This window comes from Miscanthus floridulus, chromosome 17 (assembly GCF_019320115.1).
Source record: "Miscanthus floridulus cultivar M001 chromosome 17, ASM1932011v1, whole genome shotgun sequence".
Lineage (NCBI taxonomy): Eukaryota > Viridiplantae > Streptophyta > Magnoliopsida > Poales > Poaceae > Miscanthus > Miscanthus floridulus.
In genome coordinates, this window is record NC_089596.1 from 62,954,921 (window position 1) to 62,981,025 (window position 26,105).

The 26,105-nt window shown below is 46.5% G+C and overlaps 2 protein-coding genes across 2 annotated transcripts; both read left to right on the plus strand.

Annotated features, from left to right (window-relative positions):
- Window positions 1-992: 992 nt before the first annotated feature.
- Window positions 993-13,389, plus strand: LOC136518583 (methyl-CpG-binding domain-containing protein 4-like). Its single transcript, XM_066512253.1, has 2 exons — window positions 993-1,113; window positions 12,646-13,389. Exons 1-2 carry the CDS (start codon window positions 1,066-1,068, stop codon window positions 13,135-13,137), a joined length of 540 nt encoding a protein of 179 aa, XP_066368350.1. The 5' UTR covers window positions 993-1,065; the 3' UTR covers window positions 13,138-13,389.
- Window positions 13,390-13,853: 464 nt separating this feature from the next.
- On the plus strand, window positions 13,854-24,343 carry LOC136515700 (uncharacterized). The gene is made up of 2 exons (XM_066509220.1): window positions 13,854-13,985; window positions 23,516-24,343. Exons 1-2 carry the CDS (start codon window positions 13,854-13,856, stop codon window positions 24,341-24,343), a joined length of 960 nt encoding a protein of 319 aa, XP_066365317.1.
- The last annotated feature ends 1,762 nt before the right edge of the window (window positions 24,344-26,105 follow it).

Here is a 26,105-nt window from a genome sequence, read left to right on the forward strand (position 1 = left end):
TGGCTCAACTCATGCAAAAAGCGCTCCTCAGCCTGGGTCCCAAGATAAGCTCACTAGAAGCGAGCAATTACCAAATAATAACATTGTTAGTGCATGATAGCGAATATTAATTAATATTAGTATATTTTAGATAATATTAAGAAATAATTAGATAAATTAAGAGCAAACAAAAATGGTTATAAATAATAAATATGGTGATTGCGTTTATTTACTTAATTTATCTCATGCAATATATTCTTACGCGAGCAACCAAATAGCATCTTAACTCAGCCAGGCTAACTATATACAGCTATGCAAGTAATTAAACATGGTAGTATTATTGTAATTAAACATGGTAGTATTGTATACGCTGTCTCCAAATAACATTATTGTGTTTATAGATACGAACCAGGCTGGTCTGTTTGGCTGGTTACCTCGGCCTGCCACACCACAGTTACGGCCGCGCCACAGGTTTGGCGACGAAATAGTTCGCCAGACTTTTAGCGTGAAAATGTGACGCAAAACACTATAGACAAGCTTGAGCAATATTGGCACGCCAAAACTACGGTTACGAACCAAACGCCAGCCAATCGAGTCAACGCGCCAGACTTTACCAAACAGACCTCCGACCCATACAAATACAGGAGCTCCGAACCCTCTCAGGCCCTCTCCCTCACGTACAGATACAGCCAGGGATGAAAACCCTCTCAGGCCCTCTCCCTCACGTACAGATACAGCCAGGGATGAAAACGGTATGGATATTTTCCAACCGTATTCGAAACCGAATCCGTTTAGAGGAGTTGAGATCTATCCATATCCGAGTCCAGATATCAACATCCGATACCGTATCCGCATCCGAATATTTAAATCGCATATTTATGATGTCGATATCCAATCATATCATATCCGACATAGTTGACATTATCTATATTCAAATCAAATCTAAACAGAAATATGAAAATAAATATAACATCGGTGATATCCGTCCGATCCGTTTTCATCCTACATACAGGCCGTCTGTTCGGCCATTCCCCAATCCCCGCATCGCCTCTATCGCCTGTGCCCCTCTGCCACCTCGCCGCCGCCATGACAACAGGGTCGACCCTGGGTTCACCCCCCTCTCAAGGCTCTCAGGTCTGCACTCCCTCGCACTCGTCACAGATCATTGGTACCTTGGTTGTGAATTGAAATGCGCTATAGCTTTGGCTTCTTCCCCTGCCCCTTCTTGCCCTGTGGCCCTGGCGGCGTGCATGTTGATGTGGGTGGTTCGTTTTGTGCCAGATATGTCATTATCAGGTGTTGATTTTGTTGGATATTGCAGTGGCTCTATTAATCACTTGTCGCATCTGGTTGTTTTGTCTCGAAAGGCTTGTGTGCGTGCTAGAGCGTACTATAGTATGCATGCCTTCGTTCAATTTTAGTTCCAAAGACATTGAGGACTAGGGTTGGGTCCACACATAGGTTCTTCCGCAATACATTTTGATAAAAAGAAAAGTATCTTTCCGAAATTGGTTCTAAAGCACCCAATGATTTGCTCTTTGAGTGTTGTATAATCAATTAGCTGTTGCTTTCATGTCATGCACTGTTTTTATTAGGTGAATCGATGCAGACAACGTGTTTTACATCTATTATTACCGAAGTTGCTGGTGTGCTGTTATGCGTTTCTTCAGATTTTAGGTGTAAATGTCTAAGGCTATTTGCTAGTAACAGGGAGGAATTCAAGAGAACAAAACAATCATTTCCTGTTCTTAGAAATCCAAGTGATACTGTTATGCATTTCTTCAGATTTTAGGTGTAAATGTCTAAGGCTATTTGCCAGTAACAGGGAGGAATTCAAGAGAACAAAACAATCATTTGCTGTTCTTAGAAATCCAAGTGATACATAGTCTAAATCCATTTAGGCAGGTTTTGAAGATCCATGTGTTCCTGTGACCCAGGCACCCAGCCATTGTGGGGATCTTAGTAACTTTGCAGTTCTTAGGATTCCAAGATAATATATGTTCTATAACCAGCAATCAGCAGTAGAGTATGAAATAAAAGTAGTGGTGTTAGTTTGCCAAATGTGCCCTTTTTTTAACTACGCAGAAGACAACAGTATAGGAAATCGCTATACCTAAATTAGATTGAAAAGTGGATGTTTTAGGCGAATGAGCGCAACAGTATAGATAGATTATTGCTACCTTGCTAATGTTGGTCCTCACTGCCCTGCACAGGTAAGCAGTAAGCTTACCAGCACACACACTCACTCACTATGGCTAGAGGTAGAAGAAGGGGTGAGCACAGGCGCACACACACACAACACAAGCACCAGCGTTGGCCAGAGCTCTGCTCTTTTGGTTTGTGGCAACTGAACTGGCTGTTTTCATTGCATAGAGGTAGAGTATATACAACTCATGTACCAACTATAAGGTACACATGAGCATGGCTGAGTACAGCCCCAACTACTCCTAGTACTAGCAGTACAATTCCTACCTCAACCCACTACCAAGACATGGCTGATATATTAGCTATCAACTAATGTACCAGTGGTGGCCTATCCTACTGCTACAGCAACTAGGATAGCAGAGAATGACCTATTGCCAAATCTGCTGTGCAGCAAACAAAGAGTGAGAGGTCAGCAGCAGATTATGTCTTACAATTCTTCCCCTAATCCTGCCGCTAACCCAAAGCCTTGACCTCATCCATGCCAATCATCTTCCTCAACTCCATGAACCGCAGGCGCCCGAGTGACTTGGTGAGGATGTCAGCGAGTTGTTTGCCGGTCTCGACAAACTTGATGACGATCTGCCCTCCATCGACGCAGTCCCGGAGAAAGTGGAACTTGGTGTCGATGTGCTTGCTCCGGTCGTGGAGGACAGGATTCTTGGCGAGGACGATAGCGGGCTGATTGTCCACCATCAGAGCTGGCGGGTGAGCTTCCTCGCCGGTCAGCTTGCCCAGCAGCCAGCGCAACCAGACAGCCTGGCATGCCACCGTGGCCGCTGCGACGTACTCCGCCTCACACGTCGACAGCACCACAATCTTCTGCTTCAGCGATTGCCAGGCGATGGGGGCTACTCCAAGGAACACAAGCACACCAGAGGTGCTCCGTCGCCCATCGATGTCGCCCGCCATGTCTGCGTCGCTGAAAACAGTGAGCTCTAGCTCACCTTCCTTTGCCTTGGGGGGTACCTCACTGAAGACCGTGAGCCGCAGCCCACCCTTGCCGCCACTCTTGGGGAAGATGATCGCTTGATCGAGCGTCCCCTTGACGTAGCGCAGCAACCTTTTCACTGCCGTCCAGTGATCCTCACGCGGTTCCTCCATGAATCGACTAACATACCTGACCGCGAACGCGATGTCTAGCCGAGTATGCGTGAGGTAGCGTAGTCTGCCGACGATGCTCCGGTAGCGCGTCGCGTCCACCTTCGCCGCCATGTTGTGCTTGGACAGCTTCAGCCGCTCCTCCATTGGAGTTGCGCACGGCTTGCACTCCGCCATGCCGCTGCGCTATAGGAGCTTCTCCGCATAGGCGCGCTGGCCCAAGGAGATGTGCTCCTTCCCCTGCCTCACCTCAATGCCGAGGTAGTAGGAGAGCGCGTCGAGATCGCTCATTTTGAAAGGAGCAGCCATCTCGCGCTTGAAGCCGTCAATGTCCTCCGCCCGCGCTCTCCAGTGACGATCAAGTCATCCACATACACGCCAACGATGAGCTCCTCCCCCGTCGCCGCGTGTACAGCGCGTGCTCTGTGGTGCAGCGAGTGAACCCAAGCTCGCCCAAAGTGGCGTCGAGCTTCGCGTTTCACGCCCGAGGGACCTACCGCAGCCCGTAGAGCGCCTTGCGTAGCTTCAGCACCTTGTGCTCAGCGCCCTTGACGGCGAAGCCCGGAGCTTGCTTGACGAAGACCGTCTCCGCGAGCTCGCCGTTGAGGAACGCAGACTTGACGTCGAGGTGGTGGACGCACCAATCCTTCGCTGCTGCTATGGCCAACAGCAAGCAAACGGACTCCATTCGCGCCACCGGAGCAAAGGCTTCCTCGAAGTCGATGCCCTCACACTGCACGAAGCCGTGGGTGACAAGCCGAGCCTTGTACTTGACAATGGCGCCGCACTCGTCCCGCTTCACCTTGTAGACCCACTTCAATCCGATCGGCCTGCAGCCCACCGGTGGATCCACCAGCTCCCATGTCCCATTGTCCTCGATCGCCCTCATCTCCTCCAACATCGCTTGGCGTCAATTGGCATCACGTTCAGCCACTGTAAACGTCGGCGGCACCTCTGCGCTGACAAGGAGTAGTTCTGGGCCATTCAGAAGCCGGCTAGCTAGCCCAGGAGCTCCCCCTTCGTCGACAAGGTTGTCCACCCGCCTAAACCAAACCTCCTCGCCATCATGGAAAGCATCCACGAACTTGTCGATGTCGGTGGGTGGTGATGTGAACTCCAGTGGGGGTGTCCCCTGTGCTGCCGTCGCAGGGGACTGTGGTGGAGGTGAATGCACCGCTGCTGGTGGAGCCTGCTCTCCAGCAGCAGCCTGCTCTCTAGCGCCATCATCTCCTCCTTGGATCACCAAGTGCTCGACAGCAAATGTGCTGCTGATACCAGTAGCTACCCCGGCGCCTTGATCCTTCTAATCCCAAGCAGCCATCTCGTCGAACACTACATCCCTATAGACCACCACCCTGCCTCCCTTGGGATCATAGAGTCGATAGGCCTTGCTGCCCTCCTCATAGCCCAACAGCACCATGGGCGTGCTTCTGTCCTCCAGCTTGCCGAGGTGGGGCTTTGTGTTCTTGACATGGCCAACGCAGCCAAATGTCCTGAGGAAGGACACATTCGGCTTGCGTCCATGCCAAGCCTCGAATGGCGTCTTGCCCTTCAGGGCCTGGCGCGCGGTTGAGGATGAACACCGCCGTGGTCACCACCTCTCCCCAGAACTTCGCCGACATCTTCTTAGCCTTCACCACCGACCTCGTCATGCTGACCACTGTCTGGTTGCGCCTATCCACCACGCCATTCTGCTGCGGCGTGTACGGCGCGATGTGGTGGCGCACCACACCTTGATCCGCACAGTACGCTGCAAACTCTACAGAGATGAATTCACCGCCGCGATCAGTCCGCCGCACGCGCAGCTTCTTGCCGCTCTCCGTCTCCGCGCGCGCCTTGAACTTCTTGACCGCTTTCGCTGCCTCGGTCTTGCTGGTCAGAAGCTGCAGCCACATGAACTGGCTCCAGTCATCCACCAGCAAGATGAAGTACTTGCGCCCGCCGTGCGTCGCCGGCGTGATCGGTCTGCAGAGGTCACCATGGACCAGATCGAGGGCCTCTGCCGCGCGGTACTTCGCCGTCTTCGGGAACGACAGACTTCTTTGCTTCCCGGCCAGGTAGCTGTTACACAGCTCGCCTGCGTCCTCGATGTGAGGCAACCCCCAGACCATCTTTTCCAGCTTGCCGAGGGTGTCGAAGCTGAGATGGCCATAGCGGGCGTGCCACATCCACGGCTCCTCCGTGCGTTGTGCAGCCAAGCAGATGGGCTTCTCCACCTTCAAGTCGAGCAGGTACAGCCGGTTCCGGGACCTCTTCACCTTGGCAAGAAGCCGCTCCTCCCGGTCCTTGATCTTGAGGACGTCGTCCTTGATCAGCACCTCGCTACCGCGCTCATACAGCTGGCCAATACTGATGATGCTTGAACGCAGCTGCGGGATGTAATATACATCTGTCAGCGCGCGGTGCCCGCCGTTCTGGCACCTGAAGATGATGGTGCCGCGCCCTCGGATCGCCACCCTTAAGCCGTCACCGAACTTCACCGTACCGGTCACGTTGCCGTCGAGCTCGGAGAAGGCTGTCTTGGAGCCCGTCTTGTGGTTGCTGGCGCCGGAGTCCAGGTACCACCGCTGCTCCTGCTCGCCGCCTACACGTCCGAGGTGGACTTGGGCGCGCGGTTCGTCGAGGTTGACAGCCTTCAGAGCCTTCCTATGCTCCACCGCCATCACCTCTCCCTTCTTCTTGGCCTTAACGTCGTGCAGTGCACAGAACGTCGCAATCAGGAGAGTGGCCTCATCATCAGCAGCAGCCTGCGCCAAATGAGCCTCAGCCTTCTTCTCCTGCTTGCGATTTGGGCACTCCTTTGTCCAATGGCCTGTCTTTCCGCAGCGCCGGCAGGCGTTGAAGTCGACCTTCTTCTTCTTCTTCGAAGAAGCCTTGCTGCAGCGCTTGCCATCGCCACCGCGGCTAGAGGAGGCTTCTTTGGACTTCTTCTCCTTCATCTGGGCAGCCCACTCCTCTGTCAGCAGCAGCGTGCCGCTGTCCGTCGTTGCTGTGGCCTGCTCCATGCGCTCGTCCACCGCCCGCAGACGACCTGTCACATCCTCAATGGTGAGGGTGGATAGGTCCAGCATCGTCTCTATGGAGAGAGCGATCTGGATGTACTTCACCGGCATGGTGGAGGTACTTGGAGACCGCATCTTCTTCATTGATGGTGACGTCGTGGCTCCCTAGCTTGTTGATGAGCGACTGCAGACGGATGGAGAAGTCCTCCACTGACTCACCATCCTTGAACTTGAGGTTGGCGTACTCCTACTTCAGCAGCTAGGCCGTCGCCTTCTTTGCGCGATCAGAGCCGACGCGCATCGCTGCAATGGCCTCCCACGCCTCCTTAGCAGACTTCTTCGCCCCCAACGGCTCCCGGTACTCCGCAGGCACAGCAGCGAGGATGGCCTCCAGCGTTGACATGTCACCTTCTTCTACGTCGGTGCCCTTGTCGATGGCGTTCCAGAGCCGTCGGGCTCTGAGCTTGACCTTCATGGTCATCGCCCACTCGCCATAGTTGGTGCAAGTCAACTGTGGCCAAGTAGTGTCGCTGACCTCCCGTACCGTGCGCACGACGACCTCCTGTCGTGGCTGGGCAGCCCCAATAGCACGGCCGCCTCCCGCAGCTCCGCTGCTGTCGCCCGTCTCCAAGCCAGGTGCCATCGCCGGCGATTAGTCCGGCGATGCAGGCGGACTTGTACGGCTCCGATGCCACTTGTTGGTCCCTCACTGCCCTGCACAGGTAAGCAATAAGTTTACCATCACACACTCACTCATTATGGCTAGAGGTAGAAGAAAGGGTGAGCATAGGCACACACAGCACAAGCACCAACGTTGGCCAAAGCTCTGCTCTTTTGGTTTGTGGCAATTGAACTGTCTGTTTTCATTGCATAGAGGTAGAGTATATACAACTCATGTACCAACTATAAGGTACACATGAGCATGGCTGAGTACAACCCCAACTACTCCTAGTATTAGCAGTACAATTCCTACCTCAGCCCACTACCAAGACATGGATAATGTATTAGTTACCAACTAATGTACCAGTGGTGGCCTATTGCCCTACTGCTACAGCAACTAGGACAGCAGAGAATGACCTATTGCCAAATCTGTTGTGCAGCAAACAAAGAGTGAGTGGTCAGCAGCAGATTATGTCTTACAGCTAACAGTATCTTAGCCACAGATAACTGTTCTGTGAAAGATAAATATGTATTTGCAATATATTCATCATTTGTTTAATATTTCCCTTACTTTGATGTTCATGAGGTGGCCATGCACCATTTTTTTTGATTGAAGGGGTAACTATGCTGCATGTATTCATATTTATGTGTGCTTGACACAAGGCATACACATTTTGTGCCACTCATGTACAGTTGGGAGGTGGAAGAGGAACAACTGAAAGCTTAGGTACATTAAAAGTTGTTTATGCCATAGCTCTTACACCAATGTTTGTTTGTGACGCTACTTTAGTCAGGGGCGGATATGGGCCTACGGCCACCAGAAACTCCATATATCCCTCTGAAATTTTTATGGCGTCGACGCAACAGCAAAGGGAAAAGGCCCATACCTCCTTCGCTTTCCTTGTCTCAGCCGTCGGCCTGCTCTGCGTCAACCCTGTGTTCTCGTTGCCTCCCTCATCCTTCACAGTAGTTCGTGACTCGCCCACTTCCCAATCACCATCGCGAAATTGACAAACCCTAGCGACCGCCGCGACAGCACGCAGGCACCTAGACCCTCCCCAATCAACGATTCCCCACCCGGCCACCAAGTGCATCCTTGCTCGACGCCAAATTCCACCTGCATTCTTGGGAGGCACGACCGCTGGCCAACGACCCAGCGTCACGGCATGAGGCGTGGGCGACTGGCGGCAGATGGCTGCAGCAGGGCTCGCCGGCTCGGAGCTGTGGCGGGCACACTGCAGTGGCGCGTTGCCAACAACCTAGTACACCTCATACGACAGTAGCGAGGCTGGCTAATTTTAATGTTGTGTGCATTCGATAAGGCAACTAGAGAAGATAAATTCCCGATTTCCCATCCCAAGTTGTATTTTAATGTTGAATTTCCCAATTCAGACATTCTCATGCCAGTTCCCATATATGAATGAATGAGATGTTTTTTAACAATAAACTAGGACTGTTATTATTCAATATTTTTGGGTATTTCACCCATTACTCAAGATCTGCAATGGGAGTTTATTAATTATATGGTGTGGATTCGAGCGTATGAATGAAATATCATCTAAAATCATGCATTTATGGATTAGTTTTATGACAACATCGGTATTTGACCCAATATAGACATCTTATGTACTTAGTGGCTGGCCCTAGGTGTGAAAATTGACCAGCTCTGCCACTGACTTTAGTTATATGTTCTAAGCATAATTTGAACAAATGGTGGAAGAAATTGGGGGATTCTACCTTATTTTAAGTTGGATCCACTTCCTCTTCTTTTGCCTTTTTTTAACGGAAACATACGCTTCCATTAACAACTGGCTCCAAGCTTGTTGGTAGAGGCCAAGTGTTCTACACAGTTCAGTGTCTGGCTCATGAACTCTTGTGAGTTAGGGATTAAATTCCAACTTCTATGCCACTGCTATCTTTGGTGCGAGGAAGACCAAGATAAGGAAGATGCAGTATATTGACTGGGATGAGATACAGAAAAAGGAGGAGCCTGAGTTTGACAAGGTGATCAAGGTCTGTGACCGCTTTGAGCTCTCCGATATCATGGGTTTCCAGTATAACTGGAATGAAGAGGTACTTGCACAGTTTCACGCCACCTACTTCTATGATCAGTCCACTGCTGAGATACATTGGATGACGGATGGTCGACACTACCGTGTTGATTTTGTCACCTTCAGTCGGATTCTGGATTTTGAGGAAGAGCATCGGACTTACACTCACATTCATGATGAGCCCAGAGCAGAGATCCGTGACATCAGATACATGTGGAGAGACAGTAGGGCTGCTGATGGCAAAAGGAGTGGGCTGCGTAGTTACTATTACATCCTAAACAACCTCATCAGGAACATTATCAATCCCAAGGATGGAGCAGCCGCGGACATAAATGGATATGTGAGGAACGTGCTAGCTCGCTTTGCTCCAGGAGGGGATAAGTTCAATATCCCTCAGTTTATTTGGCATGAGCTGAGGCTTGTTATGGAGGATGGGAGGAAGGGGCTGCCCTATGCTCCTTACCTCATGTTCTTGATTGAGAGGGTCACAGGGATTAGCTTTCCAAAAGACGGGATGCACACCGTCTACAAGATTGAGAAGACCCAGCCTGCAGCAGCTAGCCAGGCCGCGGGAGGCTCCCATGCTCATGAGGACATTCCCGAGTCCTCTCACTCTAGGTCTCGCAAGGACAACAAGATGAAGAAATTTGGAAAGTGGCTCAAGGCAATATTTAGCAAGTGCACCTATGCAGCTGAGCGAGCCTGAGACACAGCTAGAGCAGCGTGGAGATCACCTTCCACCACCACCCCCTCCACAGTACGACATTCCTAGTCTTTCAGACACAGACTCAGTTGATGACGATGAGGAGGAGAAGCAGGGACGTGACGCGGGCTGGCAGGAGACCCTTGCTGAGTACTCTCTGAGACAGGGGGTGAGACGTTCCAGCCACTTCACCGTCACCACTCACCGACAGGGTCGTGCCCGTATTGACTTCGACGACGAGGATGATGATGGTGGCGACACCGGGACTGCTGCAGAAGGTAGCAGGGCTGCTGGAGGTGATGATGTTGATTGGGAGGGCATCCAACAAGAGGAGTGAGTTTGTTGGTTTTTCTTCTTTTCTTCTCTTTTTGGTGCTTTATGCCAAAGGGGGAGAAAATTAGAGGGATCAACAACTTTTTGACGCCATGTGTTCTCAACTGTAGCTTCATGTCATATCCGTTGAGAGTAGTCTTTGTTAGGTGGAGAGTTTGAGAGTCGCTCAAAACTCTAATTTGTGTAATAATGCTACCTATTTGACTCTATTTGTATCGGATATGGACATGTATTTTTTGTGTGTTTAGCTGTCATCATAATTGTGCTAGATTGTTTATCTTTTCAATCATAATCTGTTGTGTGGTGCTTGGTGAACTTGTGCTGTTGCAGTAAGTGCGGCAATACCGCACTCCCAGTGCGACAGTGCTACACCTTGCTGCTGCAGCAAACTTTGCTATGCATGAAATGTCATTTGCATCACGATTATATCTGTGACACATTGTGTAGCACCCCACAGGAGGCATGGAAGTAGGGGGAGCCCCAGCACCTTAACTAAAAATGTGAATTTTGGCCTCTAAATGCCAAAATGGGAATTCAAATCCTCATTTACATATTTAGGGGGAGGCTCTACACCCATGTCTCGAAAATCTCAGTATTTATTTTATAACTTTTGTAAGCTCTAATTGGGTTGTCATCAATCACCAAAAAGGGAAGATTGAAAGTGCAATCAAACTCTAATTGTGGGTTTTGGTGATAATGACCACGCAATTGTAGAACTAATAAGATTTATCGAGATGACAAGTAGGGAATTCATGTTGGAGGATGCTACACGAAACGGAGGAGCCCCCAATTACAAATATAGATGGCTTCAAACTCAAAGGAGATTTAAATTCTTTTATATTTTGAATTTGAGTATAAGAAAAGTCGTACTATAAAGGGGGACACAATACTTAAGCTAATATGTGCTACCAAGTGTTCAAACATACACATGCATCCTCAGATTCATAGCCAAGACAGTCTACACTTCACTCTTACCATTGCTGTCTTGCGTGGTGCGGCACTGCCGCACTTGAAGAGAGGCACTGCCGCGACTTAAGTGACCGTTGGGGCTGAGGGGGTATTTATACCCATCATCTTCCTCCCCAACGTCTCTCTTCTGGCTCTTGCTCATTCCAGTTCGTCCAAAACAGAAAAGGAGCTCTCTCTCTCTCTCCCTCCATTGTTGACCTCAAGCCCCTAAGCAAATTTATTGATTTCCCCATTAATACTTGAGGGAAAAGGGTCTAAAACTCGATTAGAGAGCAGCTCCATTAATTCCTCAACTCGAAAGAGTACTTGGTTCACGTTTTGGCCGGCGGTTGTGTTTGTTACTCTTAGAGCTTGGCTCCTAGCTAGAGCGTCGCCCGTGGAGCTTACCAACTTGTGTGGCAGCCTCGGGAGGTTTGTAACCATTTCTTGAAGCTAGTAAACTCACCCCTCATTTCAAGAGTTAAGTCTCTTGACTTGAGAACGAAGAAGAGTTGGAAAGCCCTAAGCCTTAGTAGCTAACCTCAACAACGTGGAGGTAGGCAAGCCTTGGTGGCGAGCCGAACCACGGGATAAATCATTGTGTCATTTGTGCTTGATTTACATTACTTGCATGACATATTGTGGTTGAGGTGATTTCTAGGGTTTCTAATCGATCTACTTGTGTGTGGTGTTCCTCATACTTCTAGCTCTTGATCTGTGATTGTCATACCTGCAGTAAGCTGGAAAATTTCTCTGATCTAAGTTTTCGTTCACGGATTTTGAGCTGTGACTCGAAGTTGTCTGCAGGTGTGCCAGTGCCGTTGTTCTGGCCCAGCAGTGCCGTCCTCCAGAGCGGCAATGACGCAGGGTGAATTTGATAAAAGTTTGAGTGTTTGTTTTGACAGGCCTATTCACCTCAACCCCCCCCCCCCCCCCCCCCCCCCTCCCCCTCCCCGTCGTATAGGCCAACCAGAGATCCTACAAAATCCCATCCTCCTTTCTTGAAATCAGAGCATAAGGAGGAGGCATCACAATTAATCGTATAGTAATCAGGTGGGGGTGCAACCCCGGACTGGTTTCGTCCCTTGTCTTTCTTATTTGATTCCTTCAGCCTAGCAAAAAAACATCAGATAATATTCCGTTGAGCTACAGACTTCTGCAATACTAGCCATTCTCCCTCCTGCATTAGCCTTATTGTGGGCTGACCTCCATCTCCACAGCAGCACCCAGATCTTGTATTGCATATTTTCTTTAGTAGTCCATATTTTCTCCGGCACTTCTTTCCCTGATCGACATAATTCCTGGCTAGATCTTTTGCCACAGTTACTTGTATGCAATGGAATATTGACTTCTGTGCAACTATACGCAAAAGGTTGCTATAAACACTGTGCAGCATCAGATGGAGTTAAGCTAAAGCCATTTTGTGCAATGGAATATTAGCAGGTTTCATTATCCTGTGGTACAGAAATGGTCTATTGTAGTTTTATATATTTGTGTGGCAGCTTTCATTTTCACTGTGGTTGTTGTAAAGATTTTCCATTATTCTGCTTTGTCATGCAAACATCCTTCTCACAGTTGTTCTTTTTGCCATAATCTTTGCTGATTTAGATTTTCTTTTGTCTTTCCATAAATAAAGAAAATAACAAAGACCCATCTTATTTGACAGAGAAAACGGGGTTCTACCAAAGATTATGTTGCCTTGTATGCAGTGCAATGCTATAAGTGCTACAAATGGAGTACAGTTCCAAAAGAAGAATTTGAGACACTTCGTGAGAACTTCACCAAGGATCCATGGTTCTGCAGCAGACGACCAGACTGCTCTTGTGAAGATGTTGCTGACATTGAGTATGACAGCAGCCGCATCTGGGTTTTGGACAATCCCAACATACCAAAGCCTCCACCAGGGACGGAGAGGCTAGTGATTATGAGTGACTACAGCAAAATAGACACATATTATGTCATGCCCAATGGGAAGCGTGCAAGGTGTGCTGGTGATGTGGATAAGTTTCTGGAGGCAAATCCAGAGTACAAAAACCGCATATCTGCTTCAGATTTCAGCTTTGCACCACTCAAGGTTGTTGAGGAGACTGTTTCTCACAACTCTGCCTGGAAGGCTGCCAAGGCCAAGAAGCAGGAGAAGGCGGAGGCACAAAAGTGATCGATGCTCTGAACTGTGCCTGTGCTATGTTTAGGTGATAGTCCGCTCAATATCATGTCCCATCCTATCTAGTAGTTGTCTATCTGAACTGAAGTCAATATAGGTCTTTTTCGCTGATTTGGCTCTTCATGCTCTGTTGCAACCGAGCCCCTGCGTGTTAATTCCTGGGAGAAAATCTGAGATGTTTAATAAGTGCTGCAGAGTGTAGACCTGCTCTTTTATTATCAGCTGCTTAGGCCTTAAGCTGTGCTTCCTTAATTTTTGCTTCAGTTATCCAGTATGTGCATGGTGTTCTCGTTAGCTAGCAGCATAGTAGATTAATGTTGTCCAATCCAGGGCATTCATATTATAGCCATTTGATTGCATCTCATTCCATCGAGCATTACCTGACATCTAGATGACTCTGTACATAAAGTTTCAGCCGAATCCAATTTCATATAGTGTAGTCATGATAAGAAACTAATAACTGACTAGGAGGGAGCATTGAGTAACAATATAGAGCCAAGAAGTTTCTTTGACCTGATACTGAGCATTGATGGGCAGTTCGGCTGGTGCAAAATTCCTCCGGAATTTTGCTGTTCATGGCTGCAATTCACTGTTTACGCTCTCACAGATTCATCCAGATTTCTTCAAATTCCTCCAAGCGAACAGGGCCTGAGTAACGATATAGAACCAAGAATGTGTGAAGACTAAAATTTCTTTGATCTGATACTGGCATGCCCGAGAGTTCTTTCGACAACGTTGATGGTGTCGCCTTCGGCATGCTAGAGAGTTCTTTCAACAACGTTGATGGTGCACTGGTCGCCTTCAATAATGTTGTCCCTGCAGAACTCCTTCCAACCTTGAGGGTGTGTTTGGATGCCATGTAAGGGTATATTTGGATGTATATGGCTAGTTACTAGTTATGGCTAAAAATTAGTCTAAATTAGTCGTGGTTGGCTAGCTAGTTGGCTAACGACTAGTTAAAGACTTGCTAAAAAATTAGTCTGTCTATTAGCTCTTCTGTTTGAATGCATTAGAGCTAGTTTTGATTAATTTTTAAGTAGCTAGCAATTGGCTTTATCAAAATAGGCCCTTATTTGAAGCAGCGGTGTTGACCGTCCCCGAAGTTTGCCTTCAATGATCTCTTGCTCCTCGCTGATGTTATCAATGTGACCCTACATCTTGTAGGTCAATCGAAGCACATTGTGAATTAGAACTGCACGAGGGTTTAACATAAGACATTTCTGCAGATCGAATTTCCTTTCAGTGCGGTGAAAAAGAACCTCTAGCTCTGTATCCGCATTATCGAGCTCAGGAATCTGTTTGAGGGCAGCAGCAGTAATTATCTTGGTGATCAAATGGACTGGCTTTTGATTTGCCATCTGTTTGGCCTGATCTTCAGCACTGCTTGAGTAGTATTTTTCAGCGAACGAACAGTATTTTTCTCTCACAACGAATCAGCATAAGCCAAATTTCAGCAAAACAAACAGTTGCGCTTCTAATTATGTGCTTTCTCTTTTTTTCTCGTAATAGATGATCCTTCAGGTTGCTGCTTCTCTGAGTAATTTTTCTTCAAGAAAAGGTGTGAAATAAAATATACTACTGTGGACATGATTTGCAATCATCTCCACTATTCCAACTTCCGATCAGAGAATTTGCTTACCTGCTTGTGGTCAATCACGTGGTGTTTCTCATCAGCAACACATCTGCTGAAAATGCTGTGCCTTTGTACTCTTTCTGCATCCCACTTGCCTCGAACACTTCCATTGTGAACACCATGTTCCGTTCCGCACTCGACAGCAGAAGGTGGCCATGACTACAAGACAACGCAATATGGGACATTTTCAAGGGAATAATGTGTGTGGCAACTGACCAACCATCTTCTTGGAGAATTCAAGGAGAAGAGTTCCGATGAACTGTGGCCTCACCACCATGTTCTTGCCTGTCAAACGTGTGCACGGAATACAGAAAATACTGTAGGATCAACTGCAAGAGTTTTCATAGTAGCTCTTAATCAGATTCAGATTCCTTTTTTTTCTCGAACGTGCCGTGTAGCACGTATTTCATTAAGAGGAAGTAGACAACATCGAACCAAATAACAAACGGCTCAACACTAGGTAACCAAAGGTTTCCCAGGGGAGGAGAAAGAAGAAAAACGGAAGCGAAAAAACTAAGGATTACCAAGACCCCAAGCACCCAATACAAGAAAACAAGCAAGAAAGGCGGAAGGGAGAGGACCCTTCATCACAGACCTAACCGACTGAACCTGCAGAAAAAATTGAACGCAAAGGCTGCCCACCCAGAAGACTAAGCCGCGGTGGCAAAGCATCCACCGAAAGAACCAAGATAACGGCGACGACAGCGACCAGGTAGCCGTTGTGATCAACCGAACGATTGCATCGGCAACTCCAACAGCGACCAGATAGCCGCTGTGAACCGAGCGACTGCAGCGGCAACATCAACAGCGACCAGGTAGCCACTGTGAACCGCGCGACTGCGGCTTTAACATCAACGGCGACTAGGTAGTCGCTGTGACCAGCCTTACGACTGCAGCAGCAACATCTACTGAGGCAGGGTAGACCGATGCGAAGAGTAGAAAGAGGCACACGCAGGCACAATACAGTAAGGAGCAACATCCGGCGAACGGCGTGGGAGGAGCAAGCGGAGTGTAGCGCGCCTGGCTGCCGTAGCTGAGGAGGCGAACGGAGCAGAAGCACGGCAGCAGGAGCCCTCCAACGACGCCTTCAAGAAGGGAACTGACGTCCGCAAATGCCAACGTTGTTGATAGAAGCACACGGTGACTTTCATCCCAGAACCATCCCCGACGTGGTGATCAGAAGCTTCGATGACGCCTTCGAGAAGGAGAATGACGCAGACAGCGCCACCGCCACCGGCCCAGAGCAAAGCTGGGCAGGGTGTTCACCCAAGCATGGTTTCTCCACACCATAGGAAAGGGGAGGCCGCTGTGCCTAGGGGTGCCCAGGCCGGGGCCGCCGCCACGCTTCAAGCAGCGACGGGACCCGTGGCAGTGACGAAGCGTGGCCACCGCAAGGCCCGGCACCAAACGCCAGATCCGCAGCAACCGCATCGCCATGCGTGACATCCCGCCTAGCCGGCCACCGCACAGCCAGGACTGAGATCCGGCCGAGCCGGCCAACCGGCGGCCACCCCCGCGAGACGCGTGAGATCCGGCGGCAACCGCGCTGCCAGCAGAGGCGCCAGGTGCGAGACCGGCCTCAGCGGTCAGCTGGGCCATCGAACCTGCCGTGCAGGCAGCCTGCGCCATCGGGACGGGAGAGGGCGGCCACCCCCTCGCCGGACGTCGCCAAACCGCCGGATCCGGAGAGGGAGGCGCAGGATCCGGCCATGGAGGTCCCGGATCCGCCCCGCCAGCCACGCGAATCGCCGGAGTTGAAGGGGGGTGAGGGGGGTGGTAGAGGAAGCTGCAGGGTGGGGTTGGAGGATTGCGGGGGGGGGGGGTGGCCGCCGCCGTCGTAAGCTGAGGGCGGCGATGGCGGGCGGAGGGAAGGCGTGGAGGGGGGTTCTAGCGGCAGCGGCGCGAGCGCCCCCCGAGTCGCCCGTTGGGGGGAGCTCGGGGGGAGACGGTCACAACCGTATCTTACGAAATGTAGATTCAGATTCCTTTAGAACGCTGAATTCTTTTTCTGCTTTCTGTGTCTTTTTATGAGTCCTATAGAATTTTATACAATTCATGTGAAATTCCTCCGTTCAAGAGCAGTTCTCGGAATACCGGCTGCATGACACTAATGAATACCTATTTCGATTGGCTGATGGCAAAGATATTGGGATGCCAACTCCAACAGTGACAGTACAATACTTGCTGAAACAGTTTCAACAGTGCCTGCGCAGTACACTGTCCTGTGATCGGGAAAAAAAATGCACGCACGGGTTCGTGTGCGCGTGCATAATGATGGAAACACCGGGCCGTTGTCGTTCAGACAGCAAAGGGAGGGAGTAGCACCTTGAGTCCTGGACGAATTCGCGCCTTTGGACGTGATCGGTCTACTACGAGGCGACTTTGATTTAAACCGTCCGATCTTTTGAGTTGCAATTATACGTGTTTTTTTATATCATTTGATATTTCATAAGCTCTTCCCTCTAGGCAGCTTTCTAAGGATGCGTTTAGATCCAAAATTTTTTGGATTTTGGCTCACTGTAGCATTTCGTTTGTATTTGGTAATTAGTGTCTAATTATGGACTAATTAGGTTCAAAAGTTTCGTCTCGCGATTTCTTGACCAACTGTGTAATTAGTTTTTTTTCGTCTACATTTAGTACTCCATACATGTGCCGCAAGATTTGATGTGACGGTTACTATGCAAAATTTTTTGGAACTAAACGGGGCCTAAGGCGCTCTCCTGTTTTTCTAAAAGACCGATATATAGGGCGTGTGGTCATTCCAAGACGTCCATCCACTGGATTCGAGGCACCTAGCCGCTGTGATTTAACAAGCGCACCATTTTTCAAGCGAGCATTACACGCAGTCTTAAGTCCTGAATGATAGAACTTATGATCACCTAGTGTAGATCAAGAGGATATGTTTTTAGAAAAATAAGTAGTTCGTCCTAGTACTTGAACTAGAGAAAGAGGGGGGGGGTGTAAAAGGGCTGACCATAGGGCTTGGAGGAGCTGGAAGCCATGGCGTCAGTGACGACCTCGGTGAGTGAGTCAGATGAGATCTATACTAACATTCTCCACTTTGATTTCATCTTATACATTAAACTTTAGACTTAAACCTAACATTTAACTTGGTACCCATTTCATTATAGATCAGTGTATAGAGCGTGCCTCGTCATGACAGTTAGTACCGTTAGATTAACAGCTATAATTCACCTTTCTATTTTGAAACAGATCTTTAACTAGGTCCGTATTGTCCAGTGATCATAGGCTTTCCCATAAACCCATGCCGGCTAAGTGTTCTCTAAACACGTTGGGCAGTAAGCCTTTTGTAAACGGATCCGTAAGTATTTTCTTTGTACTTATATGCTCGAGACTAATAGAATGATCCCGGACTTTGTCTTTCACAACATAAAACTTTATGTCAATGTGTTTGGCAGCACTACTTGACTTATTGTTGTGAGCATAACATACTGCTGCCTCATTGTCGTAGTACAACTTGAGTGGCTTATGAATGTCGTCGACCACTTTTAACCCGGGCATAAATTTCTTTAGCCAGTTCACCTGCTCCGTTGCCTCATAACATGCTACAAACTTGGCATACATCGTGGACGATGCAGTGATGTTTACTTGGAGCTTTTTCACGATATAGCTCCTCCTACGAGAGTAAATACATAGCCTGATGTGGATTTTCTATCATCTATATTTTCCGCGAAATCTAAATCTAAATACTCCTCTATATGAAGGGAATCAAATCTTCTGTACGTTAGCACGAGGTCTTTTGTGCCTTGCAAATAACACAAAGTTTTCTTTACCATTCTTCAGTGTTCTATTCCTGAATTACTCTGATATCTGCCAAGTATCCCGGTAACAAAAGCTAAGTCAGGACGTGTACATACTTGAGCATATTGTAAGCTTCCGACAGCTGAAGTATATGGAACCGCTTTCATTCGATTGATCTCATATTGGTTCCTGGGACATTGGAATTCCCTAAAATTATCGCACTTGATTATGGGAGCAGGTGAAGGTTTACACGCATGCATACTATATTTCTTTAGAACCTTTTCTAAGTATATCTTTTGCGATAATCCTAAAACCATATTTCTTCTATCTCGGTGAATCTCTATTCCTAATACGAATGAAGCTTCACCGAGATCTTTCATGTCAAAATTTGAGGACAAGAACTTCTTCATCTCCAGTAGTAGATTAACATCACTACTAGCGAGTAAGATGTCATCCACATACAGGATTAGAAAAATGAATTTTCTATTCTTGAACTTTGTATAAATGCAATTGTCCTCTACATTCTCTTTAAACTCAAACTTCCTTATTGTTCCATTAAACTTTAAATGCCACTATCTAGAGGCTTGTTTTAATCTGTAAATGAATTTTTTCATGCGACATCCCATACGTTCTTTTCCTTTTACGACAAAACATTTTGGTTGTGCCATATAAACATTTTCATCCAAATCCCCGTTAAGAAAAGCCGTCTTTACATCCATCTGATGTAATTCTAAATCGTAGTGTGCCACTAACGTCATTATGATTCTAAAAGAATCCTTACATGAGACTAGAGAAAATGTCTCATTGTAATCTATTCTTTCTCTTTGCGTGAAGCCTTTCACTACAAGTCGCGCTTTAAATATTTCCACATTCCCTTTGGAGTCATATTTAGTTTTGTAGACTCATTTACAGCCTACTGTTTTGGCTCCTTTAGGAATTTTTTAAGTCCCAAACATCGTTGGTACTCATTGATCTCATTTCATCTTGCATGGCTTCAAGCCACTTTGACAAGTGAGCGCTTCTCATGACTTCTTCAAATGAGGCGGGATTACCCTCCATTTGAAATTCTTCACATTCATAGACTTCGTAGTCATTAGGAATGACTGATTTTCTGGCTCTTTGAGACCTTCTGGGGGCCTCATTAGTTGACGCTTGTTCCATATGGGGCTGTTGTTGCTCTTTCTCATATGCGACAACGGGCTCTATAGGATCCTGAAGAACAGGTTCCTCATATTCATTTATTGTTGCCACGGGAAAACTAACAACAGGTGTTGTCACTACGATGTCCTGCACTGTTGGTGCAGCAGCAACATGTAGCGAGAAGAATGGCTCTTGAACCATCGGAGTGGGCACGTATACCCGCTTCTCCTCAAGGTTAATTTCTTGCGCTACCATGCTCCCCCTGACCATCTCATCCTCCAAGAACACAACATGTCTTATTTCTACAAACTTCGTATGTCTGTCAGGATAATAGAAATGATAACCTTTTGACTTATCTGGATAGCCAATGAAATGGCAATTGTCTTGGAGTCTAGCTTTCCTATGTTTGGGTTAAATACTTTAGCCTCAGCTGGACAACCTCACACACGTAAATAGTTAAGTGAGGGTTCCCTTCCTATCCACAGCTCATATGGTATTTTGGACACCGACTTGCTTGGTACTCAATTGAGAATGTAAATGACGGTTTTTAACGCCTCCATCCATAAACTTATCGATAAAGTGGAGTAACTTATCATACTTCTCATCATATTCATTAATGTATGGTTATTTCTTTCAGCTACTCCATTCTGCTGAGGCTCATCCGGTGTATAGTACTAGGCGATTATGCCATTTTTCTGTAAGAACTTTGCAAACGGTCCAGAAACTTAGCCATATGGGGTATGTCGACCGTAGTACTCCCCCACGATCGGATCTTACTGTCTTAATCTTTAAATTGTGCTGATTTTCTACTTTAGCCTTAAATATCTTAAATTTATCCAATGCTTCTGATTTTCCTTAATTAGATAAATATAGCCATTGGAGAACTCCCATTAGAATTAAATGATGGTTTTGTACTTAAGCTCCCTTAGATCGGATTAGGGTTCTTTCGGTGGGGTACCGTGGCAATGGTGAATCTCATGATCCGAGCTACCGGCCTCCACCTCTTTATATAGCGCAGTGCGACGAAGGCTCACCAACCATGTAGGGTTGGACGTCCCCGATCAAAGCATAAGATCAAGGACTCCGACTCGGTCGTTGGACCGAGTCGAATGAGATCAATTCTAACACTGAACGTATAGAAAGGCCGCACGCTACTTTTCAAGAAGCGTTCCTGCAACCGCATGCACCTTGGTACAATACGGAGGAACTGGATTAATTTCTTTCTTGGTATTCCTTGTGCCTTAGAAAAAAGGACCGGAGCCTTTTACGAATTTCTTTAAAACCATACACTCATATAAATGCATGCATAATGATACATATGAATGCACTTACACATACTTTATAAACATCTTCGAGAAACTAGGCCTATAAATTTTAAAATGAGCAAAATTCACCACCGGTCCCTGAACTTGGTCGGTAGTGTCATCTAAGTCCCTGAACTTCTAAAGTGATATATGTGGGTCCCTAAACTTGGCAGATGGTGTCATCCAGGTCCCTAAACTTTCAAGGTGATCACCGTAGGTCCCTAAACTTGACCCGCGTGTAATCCCAATCCCTGAACTTTCAAGGTGATCACCATAGGTCCATAAACTTGGCAAGCGGTATCATCCCTATCCAAATGTGGCCTAACCTACTCTATAAGCTGGCGTGACACGCTGACTGTACGTTAGACGTGGATCTAACATGGTCAATTAATCAATCATTAAATATTTTTTATCATGAAAATATAAATTATATAAAATAATTTACATCAGCAAAAAATAAATTAAAGTATTAAAATAATTTACAACAACAAACATATTAGGTTTAAACTAAAATAGAAAAATACTAAAATTAATTTAATATTTATTTATCATTAATAGTATTAAAATAATATTAAAATCCTATAGTCTTAAAATTTACTTCTAATTTTAGTATTTTAATAGTAGTATTATAGAAGTAATCCTAAAATCATTATTAATAATAGTATTATAGTATTAAAAGTTTTAATAATAATGTTATAGTATTAATAATAGGAAAAAAGTTACTTCTATAATACTACTACTAAAGCTTTTAAAATAATACTAAAATTAGAAGTAACTTTTAATAGAGAAAAAACTTTTAATACTATAGGTAACTTTTAATATTATTACATTTGGACAGGGATGACACCGCTGGCCATGTTTAAGAACATGCGGTGATCACCTTGAAAGTTCAGGGACCGAGACAACACCGTCGATCAAGTTTAGGGACCTGCGGTGATCACCTTGAAAGTTTAGGAACCTGGATGACACCGTCTGCCAAGTTTAAGGATCCACAGATATCACTTTAGAAGTTCAGGAGCCTTGATGACACCATCGGCCAAGTTCAGGGACCGGCGGTGAATTTTTCTCTTTTAAAATTAACAGTTCAATATGCACGTTGCCATAAAAATATTTAGCTCAAATCGAATGAACATGTTTCACAACAAAAAATCTAGTCAACAGAGGTATAACAAAATGGAGTTGAGCTCCTTGTATAATTTCTTGGATTGTTTTGCGGAAATAAATCTTTGGACCCGTGGAATTTCCTCATGAGGCCATTGTCATGTTTCTCCCTCTTTCATTTCCCACCTCACTGCAACCACACTCTACTCCAGGTCCCAGCTAAGCACTGCAAAGGGTTGAATTAGAATTTTGAATTATTTTTTAAAAATAAATCTAATGGCTCAAAGAAATAGTAAATAATTTTTAAAAAGATGGTCATTAAGAGCATCTTCAAGTGTCTCTTTATATTTTTTTCTAATTTATAGGAATATATAGATTTTGGTAGAAAAATAGCCTCCAACAGCTTGTTTACCTGGATCTCCAAATATAGACATTATCTATTCCATATTTCTCGCAAGTTAAAAGATGCAGAGTGAGGATGGGAGGATGACTCTCTATAGTACGGACTATATAGAAAAGCGGTTGGAGGTTGAAAAGATATAAAACATAATTTTTACTCTAATAATTTTCCAATTGATAATTTAGAGGGTAGATTTTAGAAACACTTTTGGAGATACTCTAACCAATGGTAAGCAAGCCGTCAACTGTGTCGTCTTCCTCACTCTCACGTAGGGCATGTTTCGATCTCCTAAAATAATGAGAATGAGGTAGAAAAACGATAATATAATCCAAACACTTGATTGTAGAATGAGATTATAGAATCCAACTATCTATCCTAAATCTACTATTTAGGAATTTTTATTATACAAATAAAGTAATCACTATGAAAATTAAGATCTAAATACCCTGATTTTTCTTATCCAAATTCTACATTTATTATCTCCTACAACTAAAAAGAACAAAGTGTGGATATTTTTTGGTGCGACATTTATGTTGGTTCGTCCGTCTGCCCACGCCTGCGATCCCACGACATCTCCTTGATTGAATATTGCCTGCCATGTGATAGAGGAATCATGGCAAAATAGGAAGTAGAAAATTATTATGCTATCCATATACACATTTCATGCTTGCATGCATCAGCATACATGGCAACGAGTAAAGGGAAAGAGAATTAACACGGAAGAAAAGATAATTAAGACAAAATGAACCTCTTTGCATTTATGAGAACCTTGTCAAATCTGCCTACATTTAATTACTTCCCCTCTTTGCATTTGTAAAAGGGGCAATTTTTTTCTCCTTTTATTTGGTTTCACGCTCACGTGTTCCATCGCCATCGCTTGCTGTTTCTTGCTGAAATTGTCCTTGGGTCTGTTCATTTTCAATCCTTTCCCCATATCCCCATTCCCCAATCCATGGTCCATCGCGACAGTAGACACCAGACACCATTTCTTGCGTGAACCATAGTTGATGTCATCTGTCTTCCATAGCTCAGCCTCCCAATCCCAATAGAAGGTCTCTACCTCTCCCTGACTGGAGATCCGGCCTGCCAGAGGATCACCTCGAGTCCATCGGGCAGCGTCTCGCGTCAGGTCATGACGTGGCGTCCTTTCGATCCGCTTGCTCCCCATGGCGCGCCGCCGTCCCGTTCGCGATTTTTGGGCCGCTCCTGCTGCTCCCGTTCGACCCCGACTCGGACCGCGTCGGCTTCTACTGCGTCCCGAAGAAGATCTTGTCCAAGACGCTGCCTGACGTGCGTGGCAAGGTGGCGTGCGGCTCCTCGTGTGGGTGGCTGGTGCTCATGGACGAGGCAGCGTCCGTGACGCTGCTGAATCCATTCGCCAGTACCCGTGCCCCCCGCGTTGAGCTCCCGCCAGCAGGCGAACACGTCACGGCGACATCCTCATCGGAACCCGTGTCTAGGGTCCACGATCGGTGGATCCTCCATCCCACCAACGGCTACGGGGGCGCGGATGTGGCAAGCAGAGCCATCAAGCTAGAAGACATGATGGGCGTGTTCTTCCATGAGATCGTGCTCTCGGTGCCGCCTGACGCCGCCGGCCACGAGTGCGTGGCCATGGCCATGCTTGGGTCCTCCACGGAGGTCGCGTTCTGCCGGGTTGGAGTCGACAGCGCATGGACGCTGTTCGACACCAAACCGGAGTTCTCCATAGGGTCCATCGTCCACTGCCAAGACAAGTTCTTGACGATCGACTGCACTAGAGAAGTCTCCGTCTACAGCAGCAACGTCGTCGGCGCTACTCCAACCTTGACGCTGCTGCCGTCGCTGTCGCCACCTGCGGGGCTCTACCACCGCAGCTAGATGGAATCAAAACGATGAGCTGCACAGTGTGGGTGCCATGGTGAGCACGTTCCACGAGACACAGAGCTTCACCTACAGCAGCGTGATCTACAAGTGTAACCTCTACGACCGTACGCCGGAGTGGTCCAAGGTGAGGGACATCGGTGATCAGACACTGTTCGTGTCTAAACATTTCAATAAAAGCTTCAGTGGAACAAGTGTATCCAAGTATAAGGAGAACAAAATCTACATGTCCGAGTCATTGTATGGGGATCCATACGACTTGGTCCATCGATTGGAGATCGTTGATATTGCTACCGACGCATCCAAAGTGAAGCCCATCCAGGAAAAGATGCAGGGTTCCGAGGCTCTAGGTTGGATTCGACCCAATCTCTGAAAGGATCATTGCAAGACATCAATTATCCCATAGCTTCGGACAATATCGCAAAGCTACTAAAAACTGTAACCGTACCCTCACCTCAAACATTGTCCAGATAAATGGATTATAATGAAAGAAATGGATATCGGAGATTTCTTCCTGTCAATATAAAACATTATCTTAGCCGCATCACGGAAAGGTCTATAAAGTAGAGTTTGTGAGCCTACGACGCCGCGCACTCCGTGACTGTGTTAAATTCATAAACTTTGCTTTTTAGATTAAATGTCACTTTAACGTTGGTATTTAATTTTTACAGTATTGTTATCTTATCGTGCGATCCGTGTATTTTTAGTATAAATTGTTAGTTACCCCGTAGGTAACGCACCGACACGCTACCTGGTCTAGAATCCAAAGCCTAAATGAGATTCAAACATGCACCCAATCTTACCGTGTGCTAGGTTTCTGTAGATAAATAAATACAGCCCACAGTTTAAGTTCGTATATATTTAATAGCTCGCCGCAAAAAAAAAGTTTAATTGACACCCATGGATTTTACTTTCTTTTTATTTTGCGGTTATTCCTCTCCTGCCGTCTTACAAGCAAAAGCAATTCAGTTGAGGCCTCCATCCGCGGAAAAAAATTGAGGCTTTTATCTACGTGCCATTAAAAAAAATCGAAATACCCTACGTGCCATTGAAATTTGAAAAAGTTGCTCAGTACCCTGATCCGAAGTTTCTTTTACCTGTATGCCACTTCCGTTAATTTCGCAGTTAATTCTAACGGAGTTGGCTCCCCTGTATGCCATTATAAAAGTTCGAAATGATCTACGTACCATTGAAATTTTGAAAAGTTCCTCAGTACCTTTGCTCGAAGTTTCTTTTACCTACGTACCACTTTTGTTAGTTTTCCTTATAACAGCAGTTAACGTCCAGCGAAAAAGACGATTTTGTCCTCAGTTATAGAATGCATCAAAATTTTTATTCTTTCCTCAGGTGCCACTGTAACTTCCTGCGATTCAAAAAACTTCACTTTTTTCTCTGTACCATTATGAAAAAAATCATGATAACAGCTTGCCCGAATGAAAATTTTCACTGTAACTTTTTTTTGAATCGCAGGAAGTTACACCGGCACCTGAGGAAAGAATGAAAATTTTGATGCATTCTATAACTGAGGGCAAAATCGTCTTTTCCGCTGGACGTTAACTGCTGAAAACTAACAAAAGTGGTACGTAGGTAAAAGAAACTTCGGGCAAGGGTATTGAGAAACTTTTCAAAATTTCAATGGTACGTAGATCATTTCGAACTTTTATAATGGCATACAGGTAAAAGGCTCTAAGTTGGGAGCCAACTCTGTTAGAATTAACTGCGAAATTAACGGAAGTGGCATACAGGTAAAAGAAACTTC

Coding starts and splice junctions, on each gene's coding strand:
- LOC136515700 (XM_066509220.1), top strand. CDS start 13,854: ATGCCCGAGAGTTCTTTCGACAACGTTGATGGTGTCGCCTTCGGCATG. Junction 13,986..23,515: donor AACTCCTTCCAACCTTGAGG/GTGTGTTTGGAT, acceptor TCCATAGCTCAG/CCTCCCAATCCCAATAGAAG.
- LOC136518583 (XM_066512253.1), top strand. CDS start 1,066: ATGACAACAGGGTCGACCCTGGGTTCACCCCCCTCTCAAGGCTCTCAG. Junction 1,114..12,645: donor CCCCCTCTCAAGGCTCTCAG/GTCTGCACTCCC, acceptor CTTATTTGACAG/AGAAAACGGGGTTCTACCAA.